At 40.6% G+C, this 27,960-nt stretch overlaps 1 protein-coding gene across 2 annotated transcripts in view; it reads left to right on the forward strand.

Annotated features, from left to right (window-relative positions):
- macrod1 (mono-ADP ribosylhydrolase 1) overlaps nucleotides 1-27,960 on the forward strand; it is a 113,240-nt gene that overhangs the window by 83,462 nt on the left and 1,818 nt on the right. Inside the window, exons 6-10 of one of the 2 annotated variants that reach the window (XM_034597197.1) lie at nucleotides 12,982-13,103; nucleotides 15,568-15,598; nucleotides 18,777-18,850; nucleotides 22,524-22,605; nucleotides 25,288-25,317. In XM_034597197.1, coding sequence (XP_034453088.1) covers nucleotides 12,982-13,103; nucleotides 15,568-15,598; nucleotides 18,777-18,850; nucleotides 22,524-22,605; nucleotides 25,288-25,292 — 314 coding nt within the window. In that variant the 3' untranslated portion in view covers nucleotides 25,293-25,317. The remainder of the gene's footprint in view (nucleotides 1-12,981; nucleotides 13,104-15,567; nucleotides 15,599-18,776; nucleotides 18,851-22,523; nucleotides 22,606-25,287; nucleotides 25,318-27,960) is intronic. The other variant, XM_034597196.1, reaches the window with a different exon arrangement.

Below are 27,960 nucleotides of genomic sequence, written 5' to 3' on the forward strand. Positions count from 1 at the left end.
CAATTTGATGAGCAAAACCACAGTAGACATCAGCACTTTGTGAGGAGAGGGGCTATGTAAAGCTGCTTTCAGACATGCACTGAACTCTGTAATTTTCATTCATTCAGTCATTTGCTCCAGACATGTTCCAGCCCCCTTTTAAAATGTCAGAGTGACCCTTTGAAGAGTACAACTGGAAAACGTTTGTAACAAACAACAGATGCAAAACTGAAAATAAAAAACAATATACATATCTTTAGGTGTCAGACATGTAGAAGACGCTGACAGATATGCGAACTTGGAAAGACCAGATTCAAGAGCTTATGGCCGACACCGGTGTCAGTGTGACAGAAGCATGTGGATTTTTACGTCATGTCCTGCCTCCTTCATGCTCCAGACAGATGCCACCCCTCACCTGAATCTTTTGGAAATGTTACTGTTGCTGTGAATGTGTCTGACTCAGACAATCTCCTGCTGCATTTACGTCTGAAAACAGCTTAAGTGAGAACAACTGTCAAAAAACATATACTAGATGAGAGTGATGGAACTAGTCAGTGTCACTGTTCAAAGATAACTCTTGACCACCCTGTGCTTGACTTTAAATTATATTTTATATACTTGTCACTAGTCAGGGAAAGTGATCTCAAAATGTTTAATGAACATTTAATGATATAATGTGCTTAGGTGCAAATTAATTCAGTGTTTCCATTGTTTGTTACTTTGTACTTCATGTTCTCAATCACACATTTTTGCTCTACCACATTCCTCTGGCCTCTGTGGATACTTGTTACTTTGGAGATATAAGGTTTATCTTTTGCTGTGCATAAAAATAAATGGTCAGTAAAGTTAGCTCCACTTCAATCAGCTACAACATAAAATTGCTGCTTAGATTTAAGTGTGAAGTCGAATCCATTGATATAATGTGTAAAAAAAGAACTGACTGGGGACATTCAGCCTCCATAATAAGAACTTTTACGCAAAATGTTTTAATTTTGATGAAACCTCTCTGTGCTTTTACTGAAGAAAAACTTTAATTAATCATTTTTGCTCTAGTTCATGTTGAAATGCTGTATATGTTCTATAAAATACATGGTTATTTAATATAAATAATTGCAAAGGTCAGACATGAACTCCAGAAAATATCTGGAAAATTGGGTTGTCTTTCACATGTGATGAACGCAGCAGGAGATTGTCCCAGGCAATCAGGAAGCAGGACAAGATGTATAAATTCTTAAGTAGAAATCACATTTTTGTTTACAGCACATCAACAGCAGTGTTGACCCTAATCGCTGAAAGCTTTCGAACCTTATCTTTCCAAGTTGACATCTTGGCTGGTGTCTTTCTTCCTGAGATATTTGTGACATTTTTTTGATTTATTTTTAGATTTTGCATCCGTTGGGTGTTAGAAGCACTCACTGTTAATTCTCCTGACATTTTCCTGCTGTATTCTAACATGAGCTCACTCTGACATTTTCCGGCCGTTTAACTAGGGAACTGGTACTTTAAGTGTCATAAGAATATCAAACTGAGCTGCAGAAGTTTACACACGACACATGCGCATAACTGACACACAAACATGTCAATGTTGATTGTGCAACTAGCTGTGCTAAGCTAAGTGCTTTCTAAATTGAATGAAAGGGCAGAATTCATCCAAACCTGGTTGGAGCTTGAAAGGTCTGCTGCCTTTAAACAAGCCTGTAAGCAAAACAAGAGCGGCAGGAGTTAACAATCAGACATCCAGCGAGAGCACTGCATAGATAGATTATTTGACATTTAGATACAGTCAGTTCATTACATAGAATTTCCTATTATGATTCAATGAAGCTTGTTATTCAGAGGTTTTGGAAAAACAGTCTGCAGGGCAAAAACCAAAAGGCCTCACATCTGTTGAACAATAGGTCATGATTCCCTCCTCTGTGTGGACGTTCGACCTTTTCAGCCCCACAGAAGCAAAGACCCACTGCTTCACTGAAATGCACAGTCACAGGGTAATAACAGCCATTAATTCTGCACACTAATGTTCATCTGCAGGCAGTTCGAAATGTCCTCTCTGCATACCTTACACTAATGGCTTAAGCGCTCAACATGTGCACATGTTAATAAAATGACAATTTAAAAATATTTAACCTCCAGCAGGATGATAAAATGTGGCCATTACGTCCACATTTTTGCACCGTGTGCAACAATGATAGCTGCTGTTGGGTCGAAAACTGCTTGTTGGGAAAAATAAATGCTTGTGCAAAATCAGCATGAACGAGCTGGTCTGTAAAGTTTCTGCCTCATTAATCAACAAACAGAGGCAGGGACTGAAAAACACAGGACAAGGCACATACAGAGATTTCTGGATACCTGATATGATGAGGTAGATGCAATTTGATTGGTGCATGCGAGTCCAACAAATTGTATTTGGTTGGTTTGAAAAAGTTGTACCTCAATGTCACTAATAATTTCAGAAATCTATTTTCCTGTCTATTCTTTGCTTATCACGACAACCTCTCATCTGATCTACTTCAAACTTGGTGGATTTGTTGCTGAGGATTCTGAGAAGTGCACTGTGGACTGATTTCCAGTTAAAAATAAACAGGGTTAGGGTTGAGGTCTCGAGAAACCACTCGTAAAAATAATAACACAAATGACACAGCAGTGCCCAGGATCCTCAGCAACAACCCCATTGAAGAGATGAGTGGTTGTCATGATAAATGAAGGACAGAAAGGCTATTTGCAATAACATTAACATCTGTAAGTGTCATCTATAAGTAAAAGGTGCACAATTTGATTTCATTCTAGTTCAGTACCTTTCACCTTTAGGTACCTAACCTTGGGAAATGTTTGTATGAAGACTGTCATATATATACACTTTTCTGATCATATAACTCTGTTGTGACTTTTTACCTTTCACTCTGCACACATGTAGACTATGCGGACACCTGTTTTTTTTCGACTCGTTATGTTCTAGGTGAGGTTTAGCATTTGTAGGAGTTTGTAGCTATCATCCTAGGTTTCTGTTTGAATTTATGTTCTGTAAAACGTTCTCTGAGTCTGGAGTGAGACTAGGTTATTCTCACCATTGATTGGATCACGTCCCAAGAGCATAGCACACTAACTCAGAGGTTAGGGTAGCAGAGCCGAGCCACCCTTTTCTCCCAACTACCAAAACATGCACAAAATCCTAAGAATAGTCAAAATATCGACTCCTCCGACAAAAAGAAAAGCTAGAAGAACCAATAATTGGACCTGGTGCGGAACTGTGAGGGATATGTTTGCGAAACATAAACTTAGATGCTCACCCTAACCCTACACAAAGCCAGTTCCACAAAAAAAATTATTTTCTGAGTTTGGTGAGGAAGAAAATCATGTCTGTTCAGAGCCCTGACCTCAACCTCATTAAAACTGCTTTGAGATGTCATGAAACATCAACTGACATCCATTGGAAAAGGTTTTATATTCACATTAAAGGTATAATGTCGTCTACACATTCTGACCATGTAGTTTAAACTATATGTACATTTAGATTTTCAAAGAGAGAATTTCATAACCAAACAACAGCCTTGTGTGACCACACAGGGTGATCATGCTCTATAGAACTACACGGTGCCAGAGCCCGACTGCCTGTTAGATTGTCACGTCTGGCCCGTGAAAGAAAAAAATAAAACTCAAGAAAATCGTGACACACATACACATTCTTACTCTCAGTTTGCACACATGTTCAGAAGACGCACATCTGTTCTCTCCCTTTAATACCGCTGCTCGCACAGGCCCCATAGCACATTAACCACAACATCCTCCTTCACACATAAATCCCTCATACATCCCAACATGCTCCGCTAGCTTTCCATCTCCCCATCGAAAACCCCACCCCACCCCACCCCTCGCTGTTTCAGGGGAATATGAGCCAGCAACCGTAACATTGGGGTGGGAAGGAGGAGGAGGAGGGAGTGTTGATGTATGGTGGAACTAAAGCAACCCTGCCGATCGATAATGTAAACAGGAGCAAAGAGACGCGGTAAATAAGGCAGACTCCTGACAGAACTGTCTACCTCAGGTGACGGAGAGAGAGAGAGGAGAAGTGAGCAGGAGGAGGAGGGTGAGGGAAATATCTAATAGGGGGAAGGGAGGAAAGGAGGGAGAGAGAGAGACAAGGATGCAGGGGTGCACAGATAATGGAGGGATGAGAGGGACAAAGTAGAAGAGAGAGGGACAAATGGAAAAGGGAAAAAAGAAGGAGGGAGGGATGAGCGAATGAAAGAAGGGACGGAAACGAAGTGGAGGAGAGGGTAATGGGGGCGAGAGGTGGGATGGCTGGATGAGGTAATGGTGATGGAGGGAGGGAGGGAGGGAAGAGAGTGATGACAAAGGACAGAGAGAGTGAGCCAAAGATGGAGTGAGAGGAAGGAAGATATGGAGGGATGGAGGGGAGAGGAGATGAGGAAAGAAGGAAAGTGGAAAAGAGGAAATGGCCCTGGTAAACAAAAAACTGAGGGCAGAAAAACAGATGACTGGTTTAGCAATGAGGACAAATCACCATGGCAATTATAGATTACAATTCAATTTTACTAGAAACCGTGTACATATTTGTTGTGTGTGTGTGTGTGGCAGTGACATTTAGCAGATGACATGTAGATGAATGACCACCAAGTGACCCACTGTTGAACCGAACCAGCACAAGACATACAGCACTGTGCACCCACACAAACACATGCACACGTACACACACACACAGACACACACATGACTGAGTTGTGAACCCGGCCACCGCTGAGTACACCGCGGATGCGATGGCACGGCCGACCGGAGAGCACAAACTCGCTGTGGGCTACTCGACTATACTGCAGTAGTTTAGGGTAAACACACACACACACACACACACACACACACACACACACACACACACACACACACACACACACACACACACACACACAGACACACACACACACCACAACAACATAAACAATCACACAACTCACACACAAACACGTGCACAACAAATATGTGCCAAACTGTAATACCAAGACCACAATGTACTCCTCTCCATTCATGCTGTCCTTTCCTTAATGTCCTTCCATGCTTGACTGCACGTTTGACTACAGTAATTAAACTCATGTGTCCGCAAGTGTTTTATCTGCTCCGTGTTTGAACTAATTCACATCTTCTAATCTGCCTCCGCTGCTATTTAAACAGTCATCTGCAGCATCCTCAGACACTATAAATAAAATTGTTGCTGCTCACCAAGTGATGAATCACAATAGTGATTCATTCTATAGCCAGTCCCATGGGAGCTCTTAAATTTTCAGTTTTAAACCCCTTGTTTTTTTCCTGATGTGACAGCGTAATAGAGGGTTTTCTCAGGCTCTGTCAGCAGCTTCAGGATTGTACAGCATTTAGATTCAGGGTATTTTAAGGTGGTATGAAGTTGTTTTGTTTATGACCAGTGTTTGTAATGAACTGAAGATTCAGAAAGATTTTTGCACCAGAACATTTTAATAATAAGCAAATCTCAAGAAAAAGCTTTAAAAAAAAATCTAATGAACATGAAAAAGCTTTAAAAAAATCGAATGAACATGAAGTAAGCATTTTGATTTGATATGATCTCATTACTTAATCATCTTGAGCAAGCGGTCATTAAAAACTAACAACATTCATAGTTTCTGCAACTGTTTTGATAAATTGTTTATAAAACCACTATCGAGCAAAAATGGCTTCAAGAATCACAGCCTACAGCGTCTAAAATAGCAGATTTTCTTGGTCTTTTAAGATTTAAAAGATAAATGTTTTGTTGATCATTTTGACTCTAGCAGCTCACACAATTATATGATTCTGCTTGGAATCATTGTTCAAGAGCATCAATTTCAGGAGGCGGACACACAATTCATGTAAAAACGTCCCACACAATCAATATCAATCAAATCAATATGGTCTATAGCAGTGGTTCTCAAATGGGGGTACTAGTACCCCTGGGGGTACGTGAGATTTTTTAAAAATATATTTAAAATTAGCATCCATTCAAAAATCCTTTAAAAATAGTTATTTAATAAATATTCAATAAAATATAAGTGTTTAATAAATCAGACACTGATGGCACAGCGCTGTGTATTACATCTTTTTTTCAACCAAAAATACCACTGGTCTATAGAAATATAGACCAATTAATATGAACAATTTACATAATCCAGGGAATAGTCTACACCAGTCACCAAGCTGGAGCTGGAGAAACAGGATTCAACATGTTCTGCTCTTTTTGTGGATCCACCTCCTGTTTCATGAGATATGAAAGAAATGATTTAGAATTAACCTTTGATGATCTATGCAATCAGAGAATATTATTGTGTAATAGTCTTGTCAATTTGCAGGCTTTGATTGGAACCCTGACTATTCTTTCTGTGTGGGTTTATGCTCTCAGACTAAGTGATTTCTCAGGGACTGCACTCTCCTTCATCAGCGAGCATCTTGATGATGGATTGTCACGTTATTCAAAGTTTCTGAGGACTCTCTCTTACCAGTTGGTGTCGCAGACTTTCATCCCTGCCCTTTTGGTCATATGGTTTTTGATAAATTAATCCGGGTAGCTGTGGCTGATCCACTACCCAGATAGCGATGGTTTGATCACCAGCTCCTCTCTTATATTCTGAAGTATCCTTGCTGACAGTGTATGAATGCTGTGTGATGGGATAAAGTGCTGTTGTATGAGTGTGTGCGTGCATGGGTGAATGTGACTTGTACTGTAAAGCTCTTTAGGGTCTTTTAGGGTCTGTGTCTGGCTGTTGTTGCTCTTTGGCTATAGGTTCACGCTCTCAGCTCTCATCGGTGTTGTCTTCAACTATAGCATGCAGGTGTTTTACAGAGAAACAAATCTTCCACTGTTCACTGCTGACAGTCAAAGTTAGGGAATAAAGCTGGTGAATATAGTGGAGCATTTAGGGGCAAAAGAGCCTGGTGTTTTTCTCAGGGGTCGGTGGAGACCAAAACAGAGCTAAAAGGTCAGTGCTTTTTAGTTTTCGATAAAATTGTTATCTTAGTGAACTTTCTTTATAACTTACATATAACATATGGCAATAAGAAAGGAAAAAAATGAGGGCATTCTTGAAATGAGTAACCACATTGCTCACAAATACATAAATACATTAAGTAGAATAAAAAAAACATCCCACCTCAAAGGCCAGTGTTATTGGACTTATCAAATGTCTAGAAACTTAAAACTAATAAGTATATAAATGCTGATGTTGCACAGTGTCTGCTGAATGTGTAAAGTAGTAACTGTTCTCTTAAAATCAGATTTTACACCAGTTTTCATGATTGTTCTTGCATTTCAGTCTCTGGATAATTTTGAGCAAGTTGGCTTTTCTGATCGGTATCAATTGAGGAAAAAATGTATAATAAAAGAGCCCCTTTAACTTATGTGTCGTTTTTTATAGGCATGAAAATCCATTTGAATTTAATAAAACATTTTATTGAGTTGTGCTGAATTGTATTCAAACACCTTAAAATGTCTGACTAATGGTGCTACCTCAGGTTAGTTTGTGTCACTGTGTGAACAAGTTTCTAAAAAATATGTATCAAAGAAAGTAATGTGTTAAACATTATATAACGTTATCAGAATATTTCTTACCACATTCATCTTTAAGGAGACAAGTACTTTTAGATTAAAGCTCTAACCAGGTTTCCTTTTTCCCCAAGAGTTCCCTCTCTTCCAGCTTTGTATCTCAAACACTTTGTTATAAAGAAAAAACACAGTACAACAGTTTTCTGGCAGCAGGAGCTCTGGTTCACTGGCTGGCCGTAATGAGCAGATCCTGCATCGCTAACCAAATATCCTCCATTGATTGTGGTTAGGCGGCAGGATTTCCTTGTCAGTGGCTACAGCTTTAATAATTTTAACAACAACAAGCCTGTAAAGGGTTTTGGGAAGTGTACTGGACGCGTGAGCAGGTTTCATGGTTTTGTCATGAATTTCTGATTGTGAACGGGATCACCAGATTGTGTTTGAAAAAGTCCCAAACTCTGAGTTAAATCTCTCTGCCTAATGGTCTCCGATCCTCCAAGGGTTGGATTAAAGAACTTCCTCTGGCCGCCTTCTGCTGTGCAATCTGCAGCTTATTAATTATGTGCATGTGGGTGTGTGAGAGAGAGAGATGGAGAGGAAGGGTGCTTATTTAAAGTCCATCTTAATACAATCAATAATTAGACTCATATTGTCTTGAATTGTGAAAGAGAAATCTTGCCCAGTAGGGTAATGCCCTACTTCTGACTCCGTTCATTTCAGGATTTTCATTGGGGGTCAGACAGAGATATATTTGTCTGTATCTGCTACATGTGTGTCACCTATTTTTCAACCTGAGATATTAGAATTATTCCAGTCTCATGTCCGTTGCATGTTAGAAAGATCAACAAAGTGGCCACTCACCTGCTGTGAATTTTCTGGAAATGTTCCTGCTGTAGTCTCTCATGGGCTCAATAAGACATTTTCCAGACATTTCACAAGAGGGGTGGCAGAGAACGTGCCAGAAATGTGCAAAGCAACTGACTCGAACATTTGTGTTCTCACCTTATGGGAAAATTCTGGAAAATGTCCAGACTTCAGCTTTAGTGAGGTTATGTGTCAGTCAAATACCTTCTCCTAAATGGAGGTCAGGCTTCTTTGTCTGATTGGGCTGTTGGGTGTCAGTCAAATCTGGCATCGCTGTAGCTCAGTCCAGAAGCATCACAAATCTGACTCTTGAACCAAGACCTGAACTTTCAAGATTTATCTGTAAAAAAAATATATATATATATATAACTCACCCAGACATTTTCACACCTTGAGATCCTGTTGGAAAGAAAAGTCTCAATACTAGATTAAATGTTTTGGTGGAATTTTTCTGTGTGCGTTTTGAGGCAGTGGTCCAACTAGGTTTTATCACACCATTGGGATTCAAGCTGAGAGCAACATGCTGAGCTTCATCAGAATGTGTGGTGGTGTTGGCGTATTCGTGCAGAGGTTGGTTAAACCCCATCTCGACTGCAGCTCAAACTTCCACACTCACTTTCTCTTCGTTAGGTTTTCTTTCCCCTCTTTCCCTCCCTCTCTGCCTTAAGTTCAACACACTTTAGTTCATTTACGCTTTATTTATTCAGTTAGTCCGACTGAAATATGTTTTCAGACACAAAATTGTTATTGACTTGACAAAGAAACACAGTATGAATTAGTTAAGTGTTTCAGGTGCTGACAGAAAAACATAGATAATATAATATTGCACCGAGCAATTAGAAACCCTAAAAGACATCTGAGCTGTAAACCTACTGAGAGGCACAGAGAAAGCTCCTGTCATTTTGTGTAGTACTAGACACACTCTTAAAGCTTTTCTGTGAGATTAATTTTTAAAAAGCGAGTCGAGAGAGCGTCCTTGGCATCCTGATACATCCTCTGGCAGCCAAGCCAGAGGTCATCAGGCTAATTGGCTCACAGCTCCCAACAAACCAGCAGATTTCCCAATTTGGACACAAATCTACTTTTTTGGACAGTTAACTTTATAATTAATGACAAACACCCTGGACATTCAGGTGTTTCAGGGTTTCTTTCCCAGTTGCATATTTCAAAAATTGTATTTGAACCCAGCACTTTAACCAGTGACAGTGGTGCATTTATGTCTTCAGTACACACGTGCTGTTAAACAAGACATTTAATGATACCACTGAATAAATAAATGTCAAACTCAAGAATTCCTCCTCAGTCCAGAACATTTAATGAAATTCTGTGTGGGAGCCTCACGATAACACAGGTCACAAACTGCACAGTTTCCTCATTCCCTCTCTTGGCTGTAAATTTTTATATTTTACAATTTAATAAAACACAAATCTTAATCCATCTTTGCTGACCCTCCCATCCACCAGCTGAGTTGCATTAATGGCTAGTAAAAAGTTTAATAATGAGTCAGACCTGTGTGATGTCAAGTCTATCCCCCTACTGTGTCCTCTTACACACCCTAATCAACAATACCAAAAAAAGTTACACTGGCTTCAGACAAAAAGACGCTTATGCAAAATTGACTGTGTTGTGGATTCAATCTTAAATTTGAGGGTCAAGCGGTGGCAAGAGCCAATCCCAGTTGACATTGTTCAAGTGGCGGAGACACCCTGGACAGGTCACACTCACGTTCACAGCTACGGTCAATTTAGAGTCTTTAATTAACTTAACCCCAATCTGCATGTCTTTGTGCGTTGGTAGGAAGTACAAAGAGAAATATAGTCAGAGAAATTACACGTAGACACAGAGAGAATATGCAAAGTCAATGTCCTGCGAGGCGCCCATTTTTCCCCATTAACATACAATTTTTTTTTATCCAACACTGAAATCTCTTATCCAGTAAAGGATCCAGGTCCAAATTGTGACCAAGTGCATTCAGATTGCTTAAACCACCCTGAGGATGAATCTACAACCTGATCCAAGTCCATCTGTGGTAAACTGAATTAGAAAGGCACACAGCTGTGTATATAAGGTCCCACAATTTAAACTGCATGTCAGGAAAGAAAACGATCCATTGAGTTCAAGAGATTTTCCTTAGACCTCCATGTTGAAGTTGTGGTGACGCATTGATCAGGTCCAGGATATAAAAAGCTTTGAGTGTTCCCAAGAGCACAGTGGCCTCAATAACTGTGAAATGGAAGAAGTTTGGAAGTGACAGGACTCATTCTAGAGTTTGGCTTACAACCAAACTGAATAACCGATTATGAAGGGCCAACCTTCACTCAAATAGAGAACATGTTAGAAGGACGATCGTCTCAGCAGCGTTCCATCAATCAGATCTTCATGGATTACAAGAGGCAGGACAGAAGCTACTTCGATTAGAGAGCATACGGCTTATGTTTGTAAACAGCATTTAAATGACTCAGAGAACATGAAGCAAAAGATTCACTGGTCTGATGAGAGGAAAATTTTACTCTTTTGGTAGAAATCCAAGCTCTTGCCCATCACCTGGCTAATAGCACCCTACGCTAATTTATGGAAGAATGAATGCACTTAGAGATCTTTAAGGAAAATCTCCTACAGAGTTGAACTGAGACTGGAGTGATGGCTCACGCCAGACAGGCAAGACATTGCCGGAGTGGATTCTGGACAAATCTCTGACTGTTCTTGAGAGATCCAGCCAAAGCTCAAGACTTAAACCTCATAAAACATCTGTGAAGAGTCCTGGCATGGCAGCTCAGACACTCACCATTCAATCTAACAGAGCTTGAGAGGATCTGGCAGGAACAATGGGATAAACCGCCCAAATCCAGGTGTGCAAAGCTTCTCAAGACTTAACCAAGACAAATCTGAGCTGTAACTGCTGTGAAAGAGGCTTCTAGAAAGTAACGAATCAAATTTCTGAAAGATTACAGTTTTTAACCAATTATTCTAACCCACATTAACCTAAAAACATTACAGGTTATTGTACAGTATGTGGAGTAAAAGCAAAAACGGCATCACAAGTGTACAAAAGTGAGGGAGCCTAAATTCTTTCTGGAACCATGGTAAATCAAGTCTGATTAACAGGCTGTTCCAGATCAGAGGATGCTAATGTGACAATGAAAGTGAGACTGTGTCGCCAACGAAAACAAAGTCGACCATTTCAGTGTTTACAACTGGGTGATTTTAGTGTCTAACAGTGTGCACATGTGATTTTTTGGGCACAGAACATGTGATCTACATGAGGAGGTGACGTGTCTGCAAAGCTTTCAGTTGATTTAAAACATATAGGCAAGTGTCGTCTGTTGATGCACTCTACTGGGTTTGGGGTTAAAATGTATGTTTTTTTAAAACACAAAACTGATTTCCACTAAACTTAAAGGGGACATATCATGAAAATTCCACTTTGTTAGTGCTTCTACACATTAATTTGGGTATCTGGCATGTCTACCAACCCCAAAACTCAGGAAAAAATTCTCAAGCGCGCAGCCGCCTGGCTGTTCACACGGGATGCTCATTTCTCCGCGCTGGTCAGCCTTTCTCCGCTTGTTGTTGTACCCGTTGAATGTCGGGGTTCGGGGGTAAATGATGGTCTTCATAGCCCCCCCAACCCCTCTCTTTCTCTCTCTGTCTGTCTGCTTGTGTGCTTGTAGTGGATGGGCAGAGGGGGACATTTAATTATGTGATTGGGAAAATTAAAACTCCAGGGCAACAGAAGGGGAATACAAAGTATGGGATGCATATTTGATAATTTATGTCATATAAAATATGTAATTTATATCGTTTAAAATCATGGGGGGAGAGGGGGGAGGGGGGAGCTGGCTCACTAGCATTTAAAGGAACAGGCACTCAAAACAGGTCACTCTGTGGAGGGCTGTTTTAGACAGGGTAAAAAGGGTGCTGTTTTAAATGATCCTTGTGGTATTTTGACCAAAGTATGTTACAGAAATTTCATTAAGACCCCAAGGAACCATATCAACTTGTGGTAAAATGGGCATACAATGTCCCCTTTAAGGGGACATTATTTTAGTTGTTCCCTTTCCTCTTGTTTGTTATAGGTTTTTTGTATATTTTAAAGGAAATAGCCAAAGGCTAAAGTCCAAGGCAAGGGAAGTTCCTCAAACGCCTCAACAGTAGTCAAGACGATGCTTCCAGGCAAATACATTTGCATAATACACACTTAGCAGCGGCCGGCATTTCTTACACAAGTAAGAAGCGGTTAACCAATCACAACCTAAAACCAAGTGTTTCAGACAGAGGCTAAAAAGAGCAGCTGCAGCAATTGAGGACAGTTTCAAGAAAGTGATGCGTTCTCTGACCAGTAAGTAATAACCCAAATTCCTGAATATGAGAGAGATTATCAGACCACTTGATTTTTCCCCCCCAATTTCTATGAACTAGACATTCAGGAGTAGGATTGTTTGGCCTTGGTGGAGGTATGAGCTCTATTTAGCTGTACTAGTAATTAAAAGGTGGACAACATTTAACAAGGTTTCTGTAATAAATACTGAATAAATGCTTGACTGACAGTATATTTAATTTTTATTTAAGTTATCATCTCTCCATCTCTCTCTCTGCAGATGTGATCCACACTGTGGGGCCGATTGCTCAAGGAGGAGTTGGAGAGGAGGAAAGGAAGGCTCTGAGGTCATGCTACGAGAACAGCCTGAAAACAGCCACTGAAAATGCTGCACGTTCTGTGGTAAGAAGGACGAGATGAAGGGATGACAGAGAGAGAATGAATGAGAGCAGAAACCTGAGAGATTACATTTAAAAAGAGAAGGACGGGAACCGGTGAAGACGGGGGCAAGGACAGTGTGACGAGATCCTACAGTTTAAACAGAAATCTGAGAGCTGAGAGAGGAGAGTCAGGAACTACACACAAACAGTGTTAACTCGTCTGAAGCTTTTATGAAACGCATCAGGCAGGAGGTTTCACAACAGGGCGCGGTGTTAAAGTCAAAGAAAAACACTATAGCAACACAAAAGTAACTTCAGAGGGATGTGGGATGAGAAAGAACTCATGCAGGATGTGGGAAGAGAGAGACTGAATAATTAGATTTTCTCTCATCAACAGCGGAATTCAAAGCAAAATGTCATGTTTACTAATTGCAAACAATTATTTACAGTTAAAGTTATATTTCTTCAACATTCTGAAATTTTGTATTTTTGCTCTCTTACCCCCATAATATATGCTGTGTATGAAGAGGCACGCTGACTATACCATGATATAATTATGGCTCTATCTAATAATTCCAGATAATTATTATAATGCTTTCTGTATGTATGTATGTATGTATGTATGTATGTATGTATGTACTCTTTGTATGTATGAGAAATGCATATCTCGAGAACTAGTCATCTTACGACGTAAGGCGCAATCACGACAACGGAAAGTGATTTTCCAGTTCGGGGTTCTGCGTACAAATGGAGTCAACTGGACTTTGTAGCTGAGCAGCTCCTTGTGCTGCAGCGGTGGAGAAGCTTCATGGTTCTGCAGAATGAGTCCAACAGCCTTTACTTGTTGCAGCTCAAATACTGCAGGTCATTCATACAGTTTTAGAAAGACAGCTGCAACCAGCATCACCACAGGCCAAGCAAACAGCCCATTCCAAACAGGCAGGAATGGGCACTGCACAAGACTTTAGATGAAAACAGATGTTACTCTAGATTAAAATCAAAACTGCAACCGTGCAAGCAAACAAAGTCAAGTCAAATCTGATTTATTTATATAGCACATTAACAGGAGACACAAGACATTCATTGTGCTGAAGGCAAACAGGCACGTCAGCCAAACATGTTGATATATTTTAACCTTATTTAACCTAATTTCAGCCCAGCAACAGTGTTGTGTGTGTGTTTTTTTTAAATAACCCCCTAAAGCTTTTTGTTACTGGTTCACTTCCATCGATTTCTATGTTTACCTTTTCTCTTGAGGAACTTGTGAGTCATATCTGCTCTCACCCTGACTTGCCAGCTTCACAGTCTGGTCAAAAGAACAGTTCTGGAGACACAGAGAGCATCCTGGCATCTGCTCGTATCCTCCCATGTTTGACAGCCGGTTGAGAACCTGCCAGATTTGATTTAGTTTGAAGTCTCCTGGTTGCATGACTCAACTCTGTGCCAGGGATGTGGCATGGACCTGCCTGATATGGATTTCAATGACTTAAAGTTACAGTTGCTTAGATTTCTATTATGCAAATCCTCTTTTTGATACAGTTAATCCATTGTGTCTGTTTACAATCTGTAACGGCCTCTCTATTCAGTTGTTTTTATTATTACTGTTGTACTGTCTTTCCTGAGCAGGTTTTAAATTACCCCCGCACTCACACGGGATTCGCAGGAAACGGTATCAAAGGTGTCTTAAGTTACTGCTAATGCAAACTCAACATCACTCCTGCTGCTGCTTCAGACTAAAGGAGAGGTTCATTTTTTATTTTAAACAATCCCCTTATGCCCTTTTTAAAAGTTATTTCTATATTTCTGTAGTGGTTCCTGCTGACTCTGCCGATAGCAACAAAAACAACTGAATATAAAAACATTCATTTTGAAAACACACTCACCTGTTACTTAACAGAATCTAATGTTAAAGAAAGTAAAAGAAAGATCCTGGATCCACCCCTTTGATCTTTGTCTTTCTTTGCCATTGTGCCAAATTTCATGGAAATCTGTTCAGTAGTTCTTGTGTAGCCCTGTTGACAAACAAACAAAAAAGTTGGTAGGCGTTAAAATACAACTTCCTTGGTGGTAGAAATAGCATAGATTAAATGGTATGGATTACAGCTTGACCTTTTTGTTACTGAAATATAATAACATACAATAAATAAGTGATTGTTTCCTCTCTGTTGGTCAGCATATCCATCTTTTGAACTACTATAATAATGCCTGGTTGTCACTGCTGACACTGCTGCAACAAGATAATCAACAGTTTGGACTTTAAGTACATGTGAAAATCAGAGGATGGAAAAAAGGGCTGCCAGTCAGGACATCATCAAAGATCCAGCCGTGTGTGTGTGTGTGTGTGTGTGTGTGTGTGTGTGTGTGTGTGTGTGTGTGTGTGTGAGCGTGAGCGTGCGTGAGTGCGTGCGTGAGCGTGTGTCTGAGAGAGACTGTTATGTAATCAGCAACAGACTCTAACCACTTTGTTTGCCATCTTTTCTCTGCAGGCCTTCCCCTGCATCTCCACTGGAATCTACGGTCAGTGCATGTGTGTGCGTGTATAAATGTGTGTGTGTCTCATCCTCAGACCACAAAAAAATGCAATGCAATAAATGACATTTCCATCTAGTCTGTGTGAGTGAGTGCATGAGCGCATGTGTGAGTTACTTTAATTTTCTTCTTTTTTTGCTTCAATTGTTTATTGGTCGCTCAGGGCTTTAAACTCAAACTTGAGTTTTTTTGTGTTACACAGAAAATCCATTTTGGTCAAACAACAGTATATCTGTGTGTCTGTGTTCATGCGCTGTACACACTGGCTGTTTTTTCCGTCGAGTGCTTGTTTCCAGTATCAGTGTTTCTGTTTAACCAGAGTGCTGAGCCGCCCGGGGCCACTTGTCACATTATCTCCTGCAGCCCAGAGGTGGTTCTCTGATTAAGGCCCCGGATTAAGACTGGCAGATTAAGATAGATTAGACCAGAGATAGTGTCAGATTGACTGTAATCCCCCTTCACACTGGCAGGAGAGAGAATTAAGGATGATGCTTAAGCACTCCCCAGGGTGGACCCGTTGACAACACACTCTTCCATAGCTTGAAAAGAGGAAAAGGCCAAAGTTCTTATTGACTCAGTGAGTTTCCTATGTCTTCCTGTTGTGACTGTGAATTTCTCTTTCTTTCTTCTGGAGTGTTTTGTTGCGGTAAGTGAAACTGGAGCATAACAAAAGGTTATCTCATTTTACTGGAAACAATATAAATAAAAACTTAAGTACGTAACAAAATTCATGGGAATACAACACCACCTAACGGAACAAGACAAAACAAAAATAACAAAAATAACAAAAACAAAATGTTAAAAACAAATAAAATCCATTAAAACCACTTAAAAAGCATGTAATAAAAGGCTTTACTATAAAAAATAGGTTTCGATCAATGATTTTAAAAGCAGGTTAAGTTTTTAAATCTTCTCTGGAGTTTCAGAGCCTTTTGGTCCTGATGGCAACAGCGTGGTCACATTTAGTTACAGCCTTGATTTATGATCTACCAGCAAGTGTTGGTTGGACCATCTGAAATTACGGCTTGAAGCATCGGGAGTTAGGAGCTCTGTAAAATAACAGGGGGCCTGAACAGGCTGATCTTTAAAAGTTATTAAAGAATGTTAAAATCAATTCTAAATTTAACTGGCAACTAATGAATTAAGTTCTGGGCCCTAAGCTTGGTGTTGGTTAAAATACGAGCTACATCTGCATCAGATGTAGGATATAAGTGTCTGCAGCTACAATTGGATGAAAAGAAAGATGGAAAACCTGCTTTGCTCATTCTCTTCAAGAATATGTTCACACTTCTTCTGAATAGCGGGGGGGGGGGGGGGGAGACATCTTTTTTTATTTCCCTCTTTGCTCATTTGATAAGAGGATATAATGAAGGTTTTGGGGGGTTACAGGTAGAGCTGTGACTTAACTGCTGTTGAGCACTGGAACTCAGCTCATCACTGTTTCACCCTCTTTGGGATGTGATGAAATTGAGGAAAAAAGGAAGCTGTGGTGCCAAAATGGCTTCCAGCCAGTCGCAGTAGTAGTTTTTGAATAATGCTACAGACGACCTGTTTGATTTAAGTTGGATTTGAAGCACTGAAAACCAAAATGTGTTTTGAAGAAATTGAAACGTTACGAGAAAAGAATTGTCACCAGTGTTTCCCACTTCACAGACATCCAGTCATCGCTCCAATGTCTCACACAAAAAGAAAAGTTAAAGTTTAGGATTTGCGCAGCCACAGAGGCAATTACATTCCTTCCAGCTGATTAGACCTTGTTATAGTTTAGTGGGCAGACATTTGCAAGGAATTATATGAGGTCACTTCATTTACTAATAAGATCAGTAAATGTGTTTTGGTGCGAATTTAATTTCTGACTTGATTACTTTATTAGAAGCTTTTTTATCTTCGTTCAAGTAAAGTTTTAGCCTGGAAACCATCTGACCTGGTTGGACCAATCTCAACCGTTTATCTAAAATGGGGCAGGTTGGGCATCATGACAGACAGAAATCATCCAAATGCAGCCCTGCCAAAGCATTTTCCTTTACAACCAAGTTGACTCCAAGTGAGTTGTCTTGAATGAGTTATTGTAAAAGTATTTAACAAACTCGACAGTTTACCACAGGAACAAACAACTACTTTGTTAATTTACAATGTCCCTGTGTGCTACGTCACACGTTTCATTAATCTGATTGGTTGTTGGTCTGTTCTGTGAGTGTTAATGACAACTCTTGGGAAATCCAAAATGAATGTAAAAGTTCCAGACCCTTTTGCAAACATGTTTTTGAAACCAAACTAGGAAAAGCTAGGTTATGTCATAGATGATCAGTGTGGATGGTGTGAGTACAATTTGCCGGATTCTGACACCTTTGCATCTGTTGACTTTTTAATATTAAACGAAGACCATGATCTTTCCTTAACTAGCATGTGATTTGAACTAACTAGCCATAAAAACACACAACTTACTTTCGTTGCCAGTTGTGGATATTGTACAAATTCATTCCTTTGGAACAATTCCCTATTATGTTCTTATGTGAGTTGATGTTGCTGTTGAAAGTCGATGAATGTAGTTCGTGGGAAATTCACAAATGCTAGTGCTTATTTTTCAGGCAAACTTTATTTGATTTAAATATAAATCACAGAAAAACACTTTTTTCCAAATCTCCTGTAGTGTGAAAACTGCATGTGTTTATTTTGATGTTACACTTAAACGATGAACTGTTCGGTGCAAATTCTCACCCCTGTGTATTCCCCTGTGGTCTGGTGTTGAACCCTCTGTTTTGATGTATGGAATAATTACTGTATAATGCCACAGCGTGTTTGTTCAGGCCGAACACTTTGCCCCATGATGAATTTTCTCTGCCTTTGTGCTGCTTTTCCAACTGTGGGGATCATTTTCTAGCAGCGAAAGGTCTCGTCAGCTGAACGAATTAAAGAGGAAACGCTGTAGTTTTTCTCCATCCGTCTGCTCATAACCAACAAGTGTGTTGTGTCTGCATCTCGCCCGAATAAGCAAGTTGGGATGGGAGGAAGTGAGAAAACACAACTGTCAGAATAATAACAGGAAGAACGGATACCTGTATGGAAAAAGAAAACACAGTGCATAGCACCGAATGCAAACAGACGGATCTGTCACTGCATCTGTTCCGTCGTGTGTATATTTCTGATGTTGTGTGTGTTCCTGTAGGATATCCACCTGAACAGGCTGTGCACGAGGCGTTAGCAACTGTGAGGGAGTACCTGGATGCACATCATGACAAGGTGCGTACATGTGTGTGTGCGTCTGTGTGCTTGTGTCTGCATGATTGGCAAATTTTCCTTACCATTTCCTCCAGGTATTTTCCTTTTCACAGCTGTTGTTTTTGTTTTCTGGTGAGAGCAAGGAGAAGGGTGAATTGAGAGAACACACGCACACGCGGTGACACACTCACACACCTGAACATAAATTTAAACACACACTCCCAGGTTCTGTCTCTCATGCTCATGGCAAAGTCTGCTTTTTAATTAGCTCCTTGCGGGACAAACACACATACACACACACACACACACACACACACACACGTTTTCTCTCCGGAGAAACGGCGAGCAAAGAAAAGACAAAATGATGGAATAGATGACTGGAGGGGAGGGACAGAGGGGGAGAAGGGGGCTGATGGGAGATTGGAACAAAGAAGAAAGTTTCCAATCAGTCGTTTACATGCTCTAAACTCTCCTCCCTTCTTCCTCCCTCTCTTCTGAGGTATCCTCCCACTGCTCTTTTCAATCTTTCTCTCTCTCTGTAAGCACCGGGCTGTATCACCTCCCAGAGAGGGTGTTGACGATGTTATTGTTAGCGCTGGCGTCTCCAGAGCCTCTGCAGCGATGCCAGTCGACTGATGCAATCTGCGAGCTCAGTAAACGAACATTAAACATTACATAATTTACCATAGAGTACAACAGTCAACAAGCCTTAAACGGCTGAAAATAAGACCAGAAAGCCGTTTAAGTCAATGAGACGTTTATTTACGTTCGGCTCAGAAATAGCTCCACTGTGTTTTCTTTATGGGGGGAGAAAGTTTTATTGTAAACAAATGAGATTGTGAGACCTACTTCATTTGCATGCATATAAAATAAGACTGTTCACCAGAGGAAATTGCGTTTGCACTTGAATTGAACTGCTTCAATTTGACAATTTTTTTAACAGTGTGTTTTGTTGGGCTCGCTCTGGCTTGGAAAGCTGTAATGTAGAAAATGAAATTGAAAATGGCAGAAACACTAAGGCGCAAAATGGACTGAAGGAGGGGCAAGGTGCCAACAAGCTCCATCAAGTGGAATAAAAACACAATCATTTATTCATAAAACACAAACAACGCTGTGACAAAGTGCTGCAAGAAAGTAATAACCAAGACAGCTCCAAGAGATTCAGTTATATTTTTCATATTGGAGTCAAAGTTGACCAGAAAATATGATGTTTGAGATCAGTTTTCAAATTAAATAGGATCCTAAAGCTCAGTTTTTACCGTAGCTGTACTATAGACTGTACGCTTCTCCACTTCATCCCACTATCCAGAAATGGAACCAAATATCCCGCATTTGAACGCTGCCATCTTGTGGCAATGACTTCATTTGGAGCTAGCGTCTGCGTCAAAGTTATCGGGGGATGATGCTGTAGTACCGAGTTCATGCCGATACATACGCTCGACCAATCAGGAGTCAGTCTCAGTCGTCAATCGTGACGTTTCACCTCGTTTTTATAGCATCAAATAACTAATTGAAACCAAACTTATTGGAAAAATAAACAACAAACGCACATCAGTGTTTGGTCCATGTCCCATCCACTAACATGGATGAGGCCTGGTTTATGACCTCTACTGCTGCCAGCCACCAGGGGGCAATTAAGACGTTTTGGCTTCACTTTTGGGGAGCTGTTCTGTTTTCACTCTCTATATGGAGTCTATGAGGTGTTCATGCAAGCTTTTCCAGCTCACGTTGTGTATTGCAATGAACCCACTGTTGCATTAAACATAGAATCCATCCCTTTCACTTTTATTTCTGTGTCTGTGGTTTTGGAAAAGCAAATAATTTGACACCACCTCCAAACGTCTTGGTCAGTCACAGGAGAGTAGTTAGTGAACTTTCAATTTCGGATGTTCAATATGAGCTGTGGGTCAATATGGCTCAGAAACATTTGGACATTTGGACATTCGCTGAAGACGATCCTATGTTATGACTGAAAGTTCCAAAGCAGCTACTTAATAGACCTTGTGGTTTGATTGTTTGTTTTTTTTTCAACCACTGTCTGCGAGATTGCGAATGAACTCAGTTGTTTTATTTCTGCTATAAACTCGTTTTTCATTTATTAAAAACCATATAAGACGGTAAACATCCTACATATTACATGTCAGGATGGAGATGTTTTCTGCCTCCATCCGACTTCACACAGTCAGTGAATACAAAGTGAACCAGGCATGACGTGAAAAAGAAACTTGCTGCACACAGACTTTCTGTACGAGACAGGAATATTTACAGCCTCTGTGCTTCACGTAAAGACAGCCAGTCGTGAGCGAGCACATTACATTCACTTGAGGTTGTTGCTAACTTTACCATCTCCCGGGTCCATGTTGCAACGGTATCAAAATGAGCTCCCTGCGGCTGCCATTTTCTGGAGGTCATTTTGCATCTTCCCTCACAAGCATTTCCCTTACTTTGAATGAGAAAGGCTGCAAAATGGCACAAGTGGAGGCAAGTTGGTGTGGAGGTTAGAGATTCCGAACCGTAGCCCAGGGGATGTAGTTACTTACTGCACATTTCCATATCTCCCTTTTAGCCTCCATTCAAATCCTGGCAAGTGATCGTAATTGTGCAACAAGCTGGGACTGAAAAACCCGGGCTGCGGGCAAGCAGGCTGCTGAAATGTCTTTGAAAGCAATGAGACCTTAACTCCCACGCCAGGCAGAAAGTAATAGAAACAGCCTGGCTATAAATTGTACTACCTTGCCCAGAACGGAAAATCTTTGTAGAGACATCATGGTGGTAATAATGTTTGTCAGAGTCTGAGAAATAAGAGAACATGTTGGAGCTTATGTCCCAGGATGCATTATTTTACTATAGCTACTGTAGCTTTAATCCTCTGACATATATTGTTATGTACTCTACTGAATGTCCACATATACAGAGCATAATGTAAATATTATAGACTAGAGAGCCGGGGTCTTAAGAACACAAAGTTTATTGTCATAAAGGAGCTGCACGCACTCGCCCAGTGACTTAATATTATTTGGAAGTTAAAATGTGTGTGTGTGTGTGTGTGTGTGTGTGTGTGTGTGTGTGTGTGTGTGTGTGTGTGTGTGTGTGTGTGTGTGTGTGTGTGTGTGTGTGTGTGTGTGTGTGTGTGTGTGTGTGTGTGTGTGTGTGTGTGTGTTTGTTCACAGTGGTGGACAGAGTTTGATGCCATGGCTCTGGATTGAGTCGACTCCTGTTTGTTTCTCACACACTAATGAGATAGATCGAGGACCTTGTGCCAAATACACAAAGGCGCACGCACACACGGTATAACACACATCCATTGACACACATTCTAATACAGTACAAGTACTTATAGATCTACACTGAACTCCTCCCTCTCTCTAATCTCTTTCTTTCATTTTCTCCACCCCCAACCTCTCTTTCTCACACACACACGCGCACACACCCTACAGCTTTCTGTCCCTATTGCTCAGTGTAGTAAGCGCTGTGTTGTGGCATGATTATAATAGGACGCTAATAGGGGAGTAATGGACTGATGCATTAGCTGCATCCTCCTGGTATCACCGCCGCACAATGTCACACACTTTTACATTGTTGCTTCCTCGTAATAAAGGTCATTCTGTGTGTGTGTGTGTGTGTGTGTGTGTGTGTGTGTGTGTGTGTGTGTGTGTGTGTGTGTGTGTGTGTGTGTGTGTGTGTGTGTGTACAGCTGGACAGAGTCATCTTCTGTGTGTTTTTGCCGACGGATAAGGAGCTGTATCTGAAGAACCTCCCGCTCTACTTCCCTGCTGGTGAGTTGTCTTTCTCTCTCTCACACACACATGCACACATGCACTGCAGGACACACACGCACACACACGCACGCCTATATACAGTGAGGACAACTCAGCCCAGCTCAATTTAACTGCACACGCTTATAGAGACACACACACACACACAGTGGTGTGATAAACATTGTGCATCATCCACTGCGTGCTAATTGCTCATTCAGTACTTTCACACATGCACAAGGCCATTAGACACAGAATATATATAAACACATTCACAAACATGCACAAAGGATACAAGGTATGTGTCTTATGAAATATAATACACAAAAGCACACACTCACACGTGAGGACATTTAGAGATACAACACTTACGTATCGTACTTGTGATCCATATTTTCTGTTTACTGGAATGGCCTCTCCTGTAGCTGACAAACTGAGAAACGGCCTTGTTACTTCACTCATGAATTATTTTATTTATTCAGTCAGTTTAATTCATCAGAACATAGATTCCAGTGATTAATACGTCTTTGAGTCACACATTTGTTCCTGTGAGTTAACACACGATGACAAATGCAAATCTGTGCTACACACACTCTGTCATGTAAGTTATGCTGTGGAATTTTTCATTCAGAGACATACAGGAAAAAATCTACAAAATCTACTTCTATCTTTTTTGAGTTATTGCACAACTAAAGTTAGTTATTTCTTACCCTTCCTACCTGACATTTACAGGCATTCACAAGTAGTGTGTGCAAAAAAAATGTATATCCACATAACCAGCTTAAGGGACATTAGTAGGACTTGTTATTTTCAATAGTGATCTAAACATTTATTTGTTATTATAATTATCATATTATTATATGACAGCAAATTTATGTCAGTATGGTCAGTATAGGGCTGGGTGTAGCATATTGATAGTCTAGATAAATAATCTGTCAGCACCTTTTACTGGTCATTAATTAACATGTTATATCTTGTTTATTTTTGTTGTTCACAAACACTACAACTTTGTACTCGGCCACTTTGTTAAATTGTGCAAATGTATGTTTGACAGGGTGAGGGAGCATCTTTGTAAAGTCATCCATGTGTTAGTATTGGTTTTGTATAGTAGTTCATAGATAGCTGTTCAAACTTTCACTGTTACAGATAAGTGCACAAGTGTTTCATCTTCTGAAGATTTCAGTAGTTACCAGTAGTTGAGACCCACTCTGATTTAAATGAAGCATTTGAAAACCAAGATGGATGCCATCAGATTTGTGGTCTGGCAAAGAGAGAGACGTACACAGATGAGCCTAAAAAAATTAAAAGTCTCGCCCAGACACTGTTTATTAAGGTGGATGACATGATGGCGGCTCAACAAAGGTGAAAAATGTCTTGGTCATCCAGGGCTCATTTTTCTGGTAAGTTTGGTTTTAATTATTACGGGGGAAACATCGTGACTGGCAGCTTAGTCGGCAGGATCTCTATCCTGTGGCATCATCCCCCGAATGTTCAGATATCATTCGTGCAAGATGGCAGCGTTTGTATCCGGGATATTTTGGCTTCATATCTGGATAGTTGGAGGAAGTGGACATGTGTTGTCTATCCTTATAAGTGTTCGGCCTTCACTCTCAGATAAAGTAAATAATGGTGGTTATCTTGTAAAAACGGTGCATATTCTGGGATATAATAAGTGAATGATCGGTTCTTACAGTCTGTGGTGGATGCAGAGGAGATGGGGGGTGTAAAGACCTGAGCGACTCTGACACCTCACATATTACAGGACTTGTAGGATGTAGTTGCTAACATCCTGGTGCCAGATACAACCGAGCACCTTCAACCTTCAGAGGTGTAGCTGAGTCCATACCTTGGCAGGTCGAAGCTGTTCTGGCAGCACATAGAGGACCAGCAGCATATTAGACAGGTGGTCTTAATGTTTTGGCTCATCAGTGTAAACAGAACATATGTGGCTCAGTGTAAATGACATTACAGCTGGATTTTATCAGTATATCAGACACCTGATGGGAAAAATGTAAAAACTGTGAGGAGCAAACTGGGGGAAGCTGCACACAATCACCACACTCAGCTGTTTTTCTTATCATCTCACTCTCGGGACCAAGGCAAGAAAAATGTTTCCCAGGACACTGAACTATTCTGTACTGTAAGCTGTAAGTTTTCAGACATGCACCGAATTCCGGACATTTTCCTGAAATGATCGAGGGGCTGTCTGTTGCCCCGGACTTTTCCTGCCAGCCCCCTTCGTAAAATGTCTGCGTGAGCCCATGTGAGAATAGAGCAGGGAAATATCCATACAATCCACAGCGTGTTGATGACGTCTCTAATGCGCGGCGAACGCCAAACTGGAAAAATACAAACATGTCAGGATGAAGAGGAGGTGCCATACACGTAGAAGATGACAGCAAAGGTGTCAACTTGGAAAGACAACGAGATTCGAGGGCTTGTGGCTGTAAACAAGAACACGTGATTTCCACAGCGATATTCCCACATCATGTCCTGCCTCCTGCATGTGCTACCCAGACGTCACATTTCCCTGCTGTTGTGAATGTGTCAGACAATCTGCTGCTGCGTTTTCGTGTCTGAAAACGACTTAAGTGCTGTTTGGACCTTGTACTGAGCATCAGCCGTTTCCTTTATTTTCAAGTGGAAAAGTTGATTCTGACCAGTCGTCTGTGTTTTGCTTTCGTTTCTGTGTCCACCCTTCAGCCTGACCAATGGCAGCAGCTTATTGTTCAGGTAACTGATTGAGTGATTGTTTGATTGATTGTTTGCTCTATTAAGGGGAATAACAATTAATCTGACAGTAGAATGGCAGCTTTAACTCCTGTGTGAAATATAAAGGACTTGTGACAGAGAGAAACTCTGACATTTCCTTCTACAAGCGCTTGTCACATTATGGGGGAAAAAATTGCCAGCTTTTTTTTTCACCTCAGTTAAATAAAAAAGCTTTTTTGCATTCTGTGCATTCCTGAATGGACGCCGTTGGCCTCAAGCTAGTTTACAAACTTCTGCTGTGGACGAAAATGTTAAAATCTTTTTCCTCCGAGGGTGAAAAGTTTCTGGTTTAAGTGGAGAAAAAGAAATGACAGCCACAATTGAAGCCTCCAAGCGTCTTGGCTCCATCTGCGCATCCTGTCTCACCTACTTTTCAAAATGGACTAAAGTGAAAGTAGTGTGCCATCATTGCAGATTGATCTGTGTGGTTAAATGAAGTTTGGTAAATACGTAAATTTCAATGTTGGCTTGAGCTGTGACATGATGACTTCACCCATTTGTTTTGATTACGCTGGTGATTGATAGCGTTATAATGCCAAGCAGTCTGGGCTCCTGAGCCTGATCAGTCATTCACTCAATTATTCAAATTAAGCATTGGTATTACAACTGCAGACCATAACCTCTAATGTCTCGCTTTACCACTGCCATAAATCAAACTCACCTCTCGCCTCAGAACAGTTTGAGAGAATGAGTTTCAAACATCTCATGCTTTCTGCTTTCATAGAACTTATCCTTTTTCATCTGCTGCTACAGAAATAAACACAAGATGAGCAAAAGGTTCAGAAAGGTTCTCTCGTGGCTGCACAGTCCCGCATCTAATTTGATCAGAATTGTACATTAACTTCAGACAGAGCTGGTCACTTAAACTCATATTCTCAAAACACAGTTAGTAAAAAAACTGAATTAGTGCCTTTACCAGCTGCCTCTGTCAGTTTGTATAGACTGTACCATGCAGTTACAACCATCAGGCATGTTGTATGATGCCGTCCCGTCCTCGACCAAAATACCTTCCCCCTTAAACAACCTGCCGATTTTGCCGTCCCCTCTCAGGCATCCCGACATCCCCTATGAGAGAGAGACATGTGCAGAGAGACAATTTGTGTGTGCTGATGAGCATCCCGTAGTTAATGCTGCTAACTAAATCATGGGGTTCCCAGTTAATCCTTAAAAGTTGAAACCGAATGGCATCGAAAGAACAGAAGGACGGCGCTCTTTGCCTCTCTGACGCTCTTGGTCTCTCTCCCACACAAACACTGACCATCTGGCACAGTCTAATTGACCATCAGCAGCGCTGGTAGAATTTCTACCCGCGTCGTTGGTAAGATTTTACCGTCTTCGGCAGGCAGACAGGATTTAGCATAAACTCAATAGAAACCACTTTCACTGTGCACGTTCATGCAACAAGCGTTCAGTTCTCTCCTGCAGGAGTGTTGTCCCAGATCAGCTCCAAAAGTGAGTCAACAGCAGATACACTCCCAAGTAATATTCCAACCAAGTTTGATGAAAATCCATCCCTGCATTTTTATTTTACACACACACACCATCTCCCTTGGTAAAAAACATAATCATATTGCCTACTGGTAACAATAATCAGGCTTTATTAGTTTAATTAACTCCAGTCTCCAGCATTATGTGACAAATAATAAATTCATGAAATGAGAACAATTATTTACAACAAAGATTATACCAGACATACCTTCACTCGCTCTACTGACGACGACGACAACAACAACAACAGAAGCGATCACAGTGAAACAAGGTTGAGCTGGAAACCAAAGGACGGAGTGTTGTGTTTAATTTTAAATGAACGGAGAAATTTCATGGGCTCAGTGGCAGTAAAGTCAATACAACAGAGAAATGCCCCCGGGGTTAGAATATATCACTCAGTATAACATTAATATGCATGATGCTCAACAGATACGTGTATAAAGAAGCAGTGTAAAGCAACAGCAGCATGAAAGAGCAACACAGTAAATCATATAAGACAAAAACATACCATAAACTGAGAATTACAAATATTTCACTTGTATGAGACGGACGAGGAGTTCAAGAAGAGTGAGAGAGAAGAGAAGAGCTTCATGTTAAAAGGGAGAAGAATCCAAACAACTTTGCAGCCGTATCTCTCACATGAGCTTTAAAAACAGACACTGGGGTACGAGTCTTGATATTTTTATCTTTTTTCAGACAGTAGTGGGATTTTTTTGGAAGGAATTCTCTCTTATTTCAATGCGAGCCTCAGGGAAGATCAGTCGCTAACACTGATGGGATCTCAAACTGTGATGCCCTTATATTCTGTGCTTTATACAAAAATTGAAATACAGTATGTTGGGAGTTTAATGGGACGTGTTTTGTTGATAACAATGAAACAATGATGAAGAAAAAGCACCAACCCACATTAAAATACAGTAGAATGTGCAACTGTGAGTCTGAGTTGAACAGATGTAACAAGCTGTTGTTCCTTGTTTTACACAGAACCTCAGAGTCTGGAAAAAGTAAATGAACATTCACATGCAAGTAAAGATTTTTATTTAGCTTCAAAGAAGAGATAGTTTTGATGTTACATTACATTACATTACATTTCATTGAGCTGACGCTTTTATCCAA

The sequence above is a fragment of the Hippoglossus hippoglossus genome, chromosome 10 (genome assembly GCF_009819705.1).
Source record: "Hippoglossus hippoglossus isolate fHipHip1 chromosome 10, fHipHip1.pri, whole genome shotgun sequence".
NCBI lineage: Eukaryota > Metazoa > Chordata > Actinopteri > Pleuronectiformes > Pleuronectidae > Hippoglossus > Hippoglossus hippoglossus.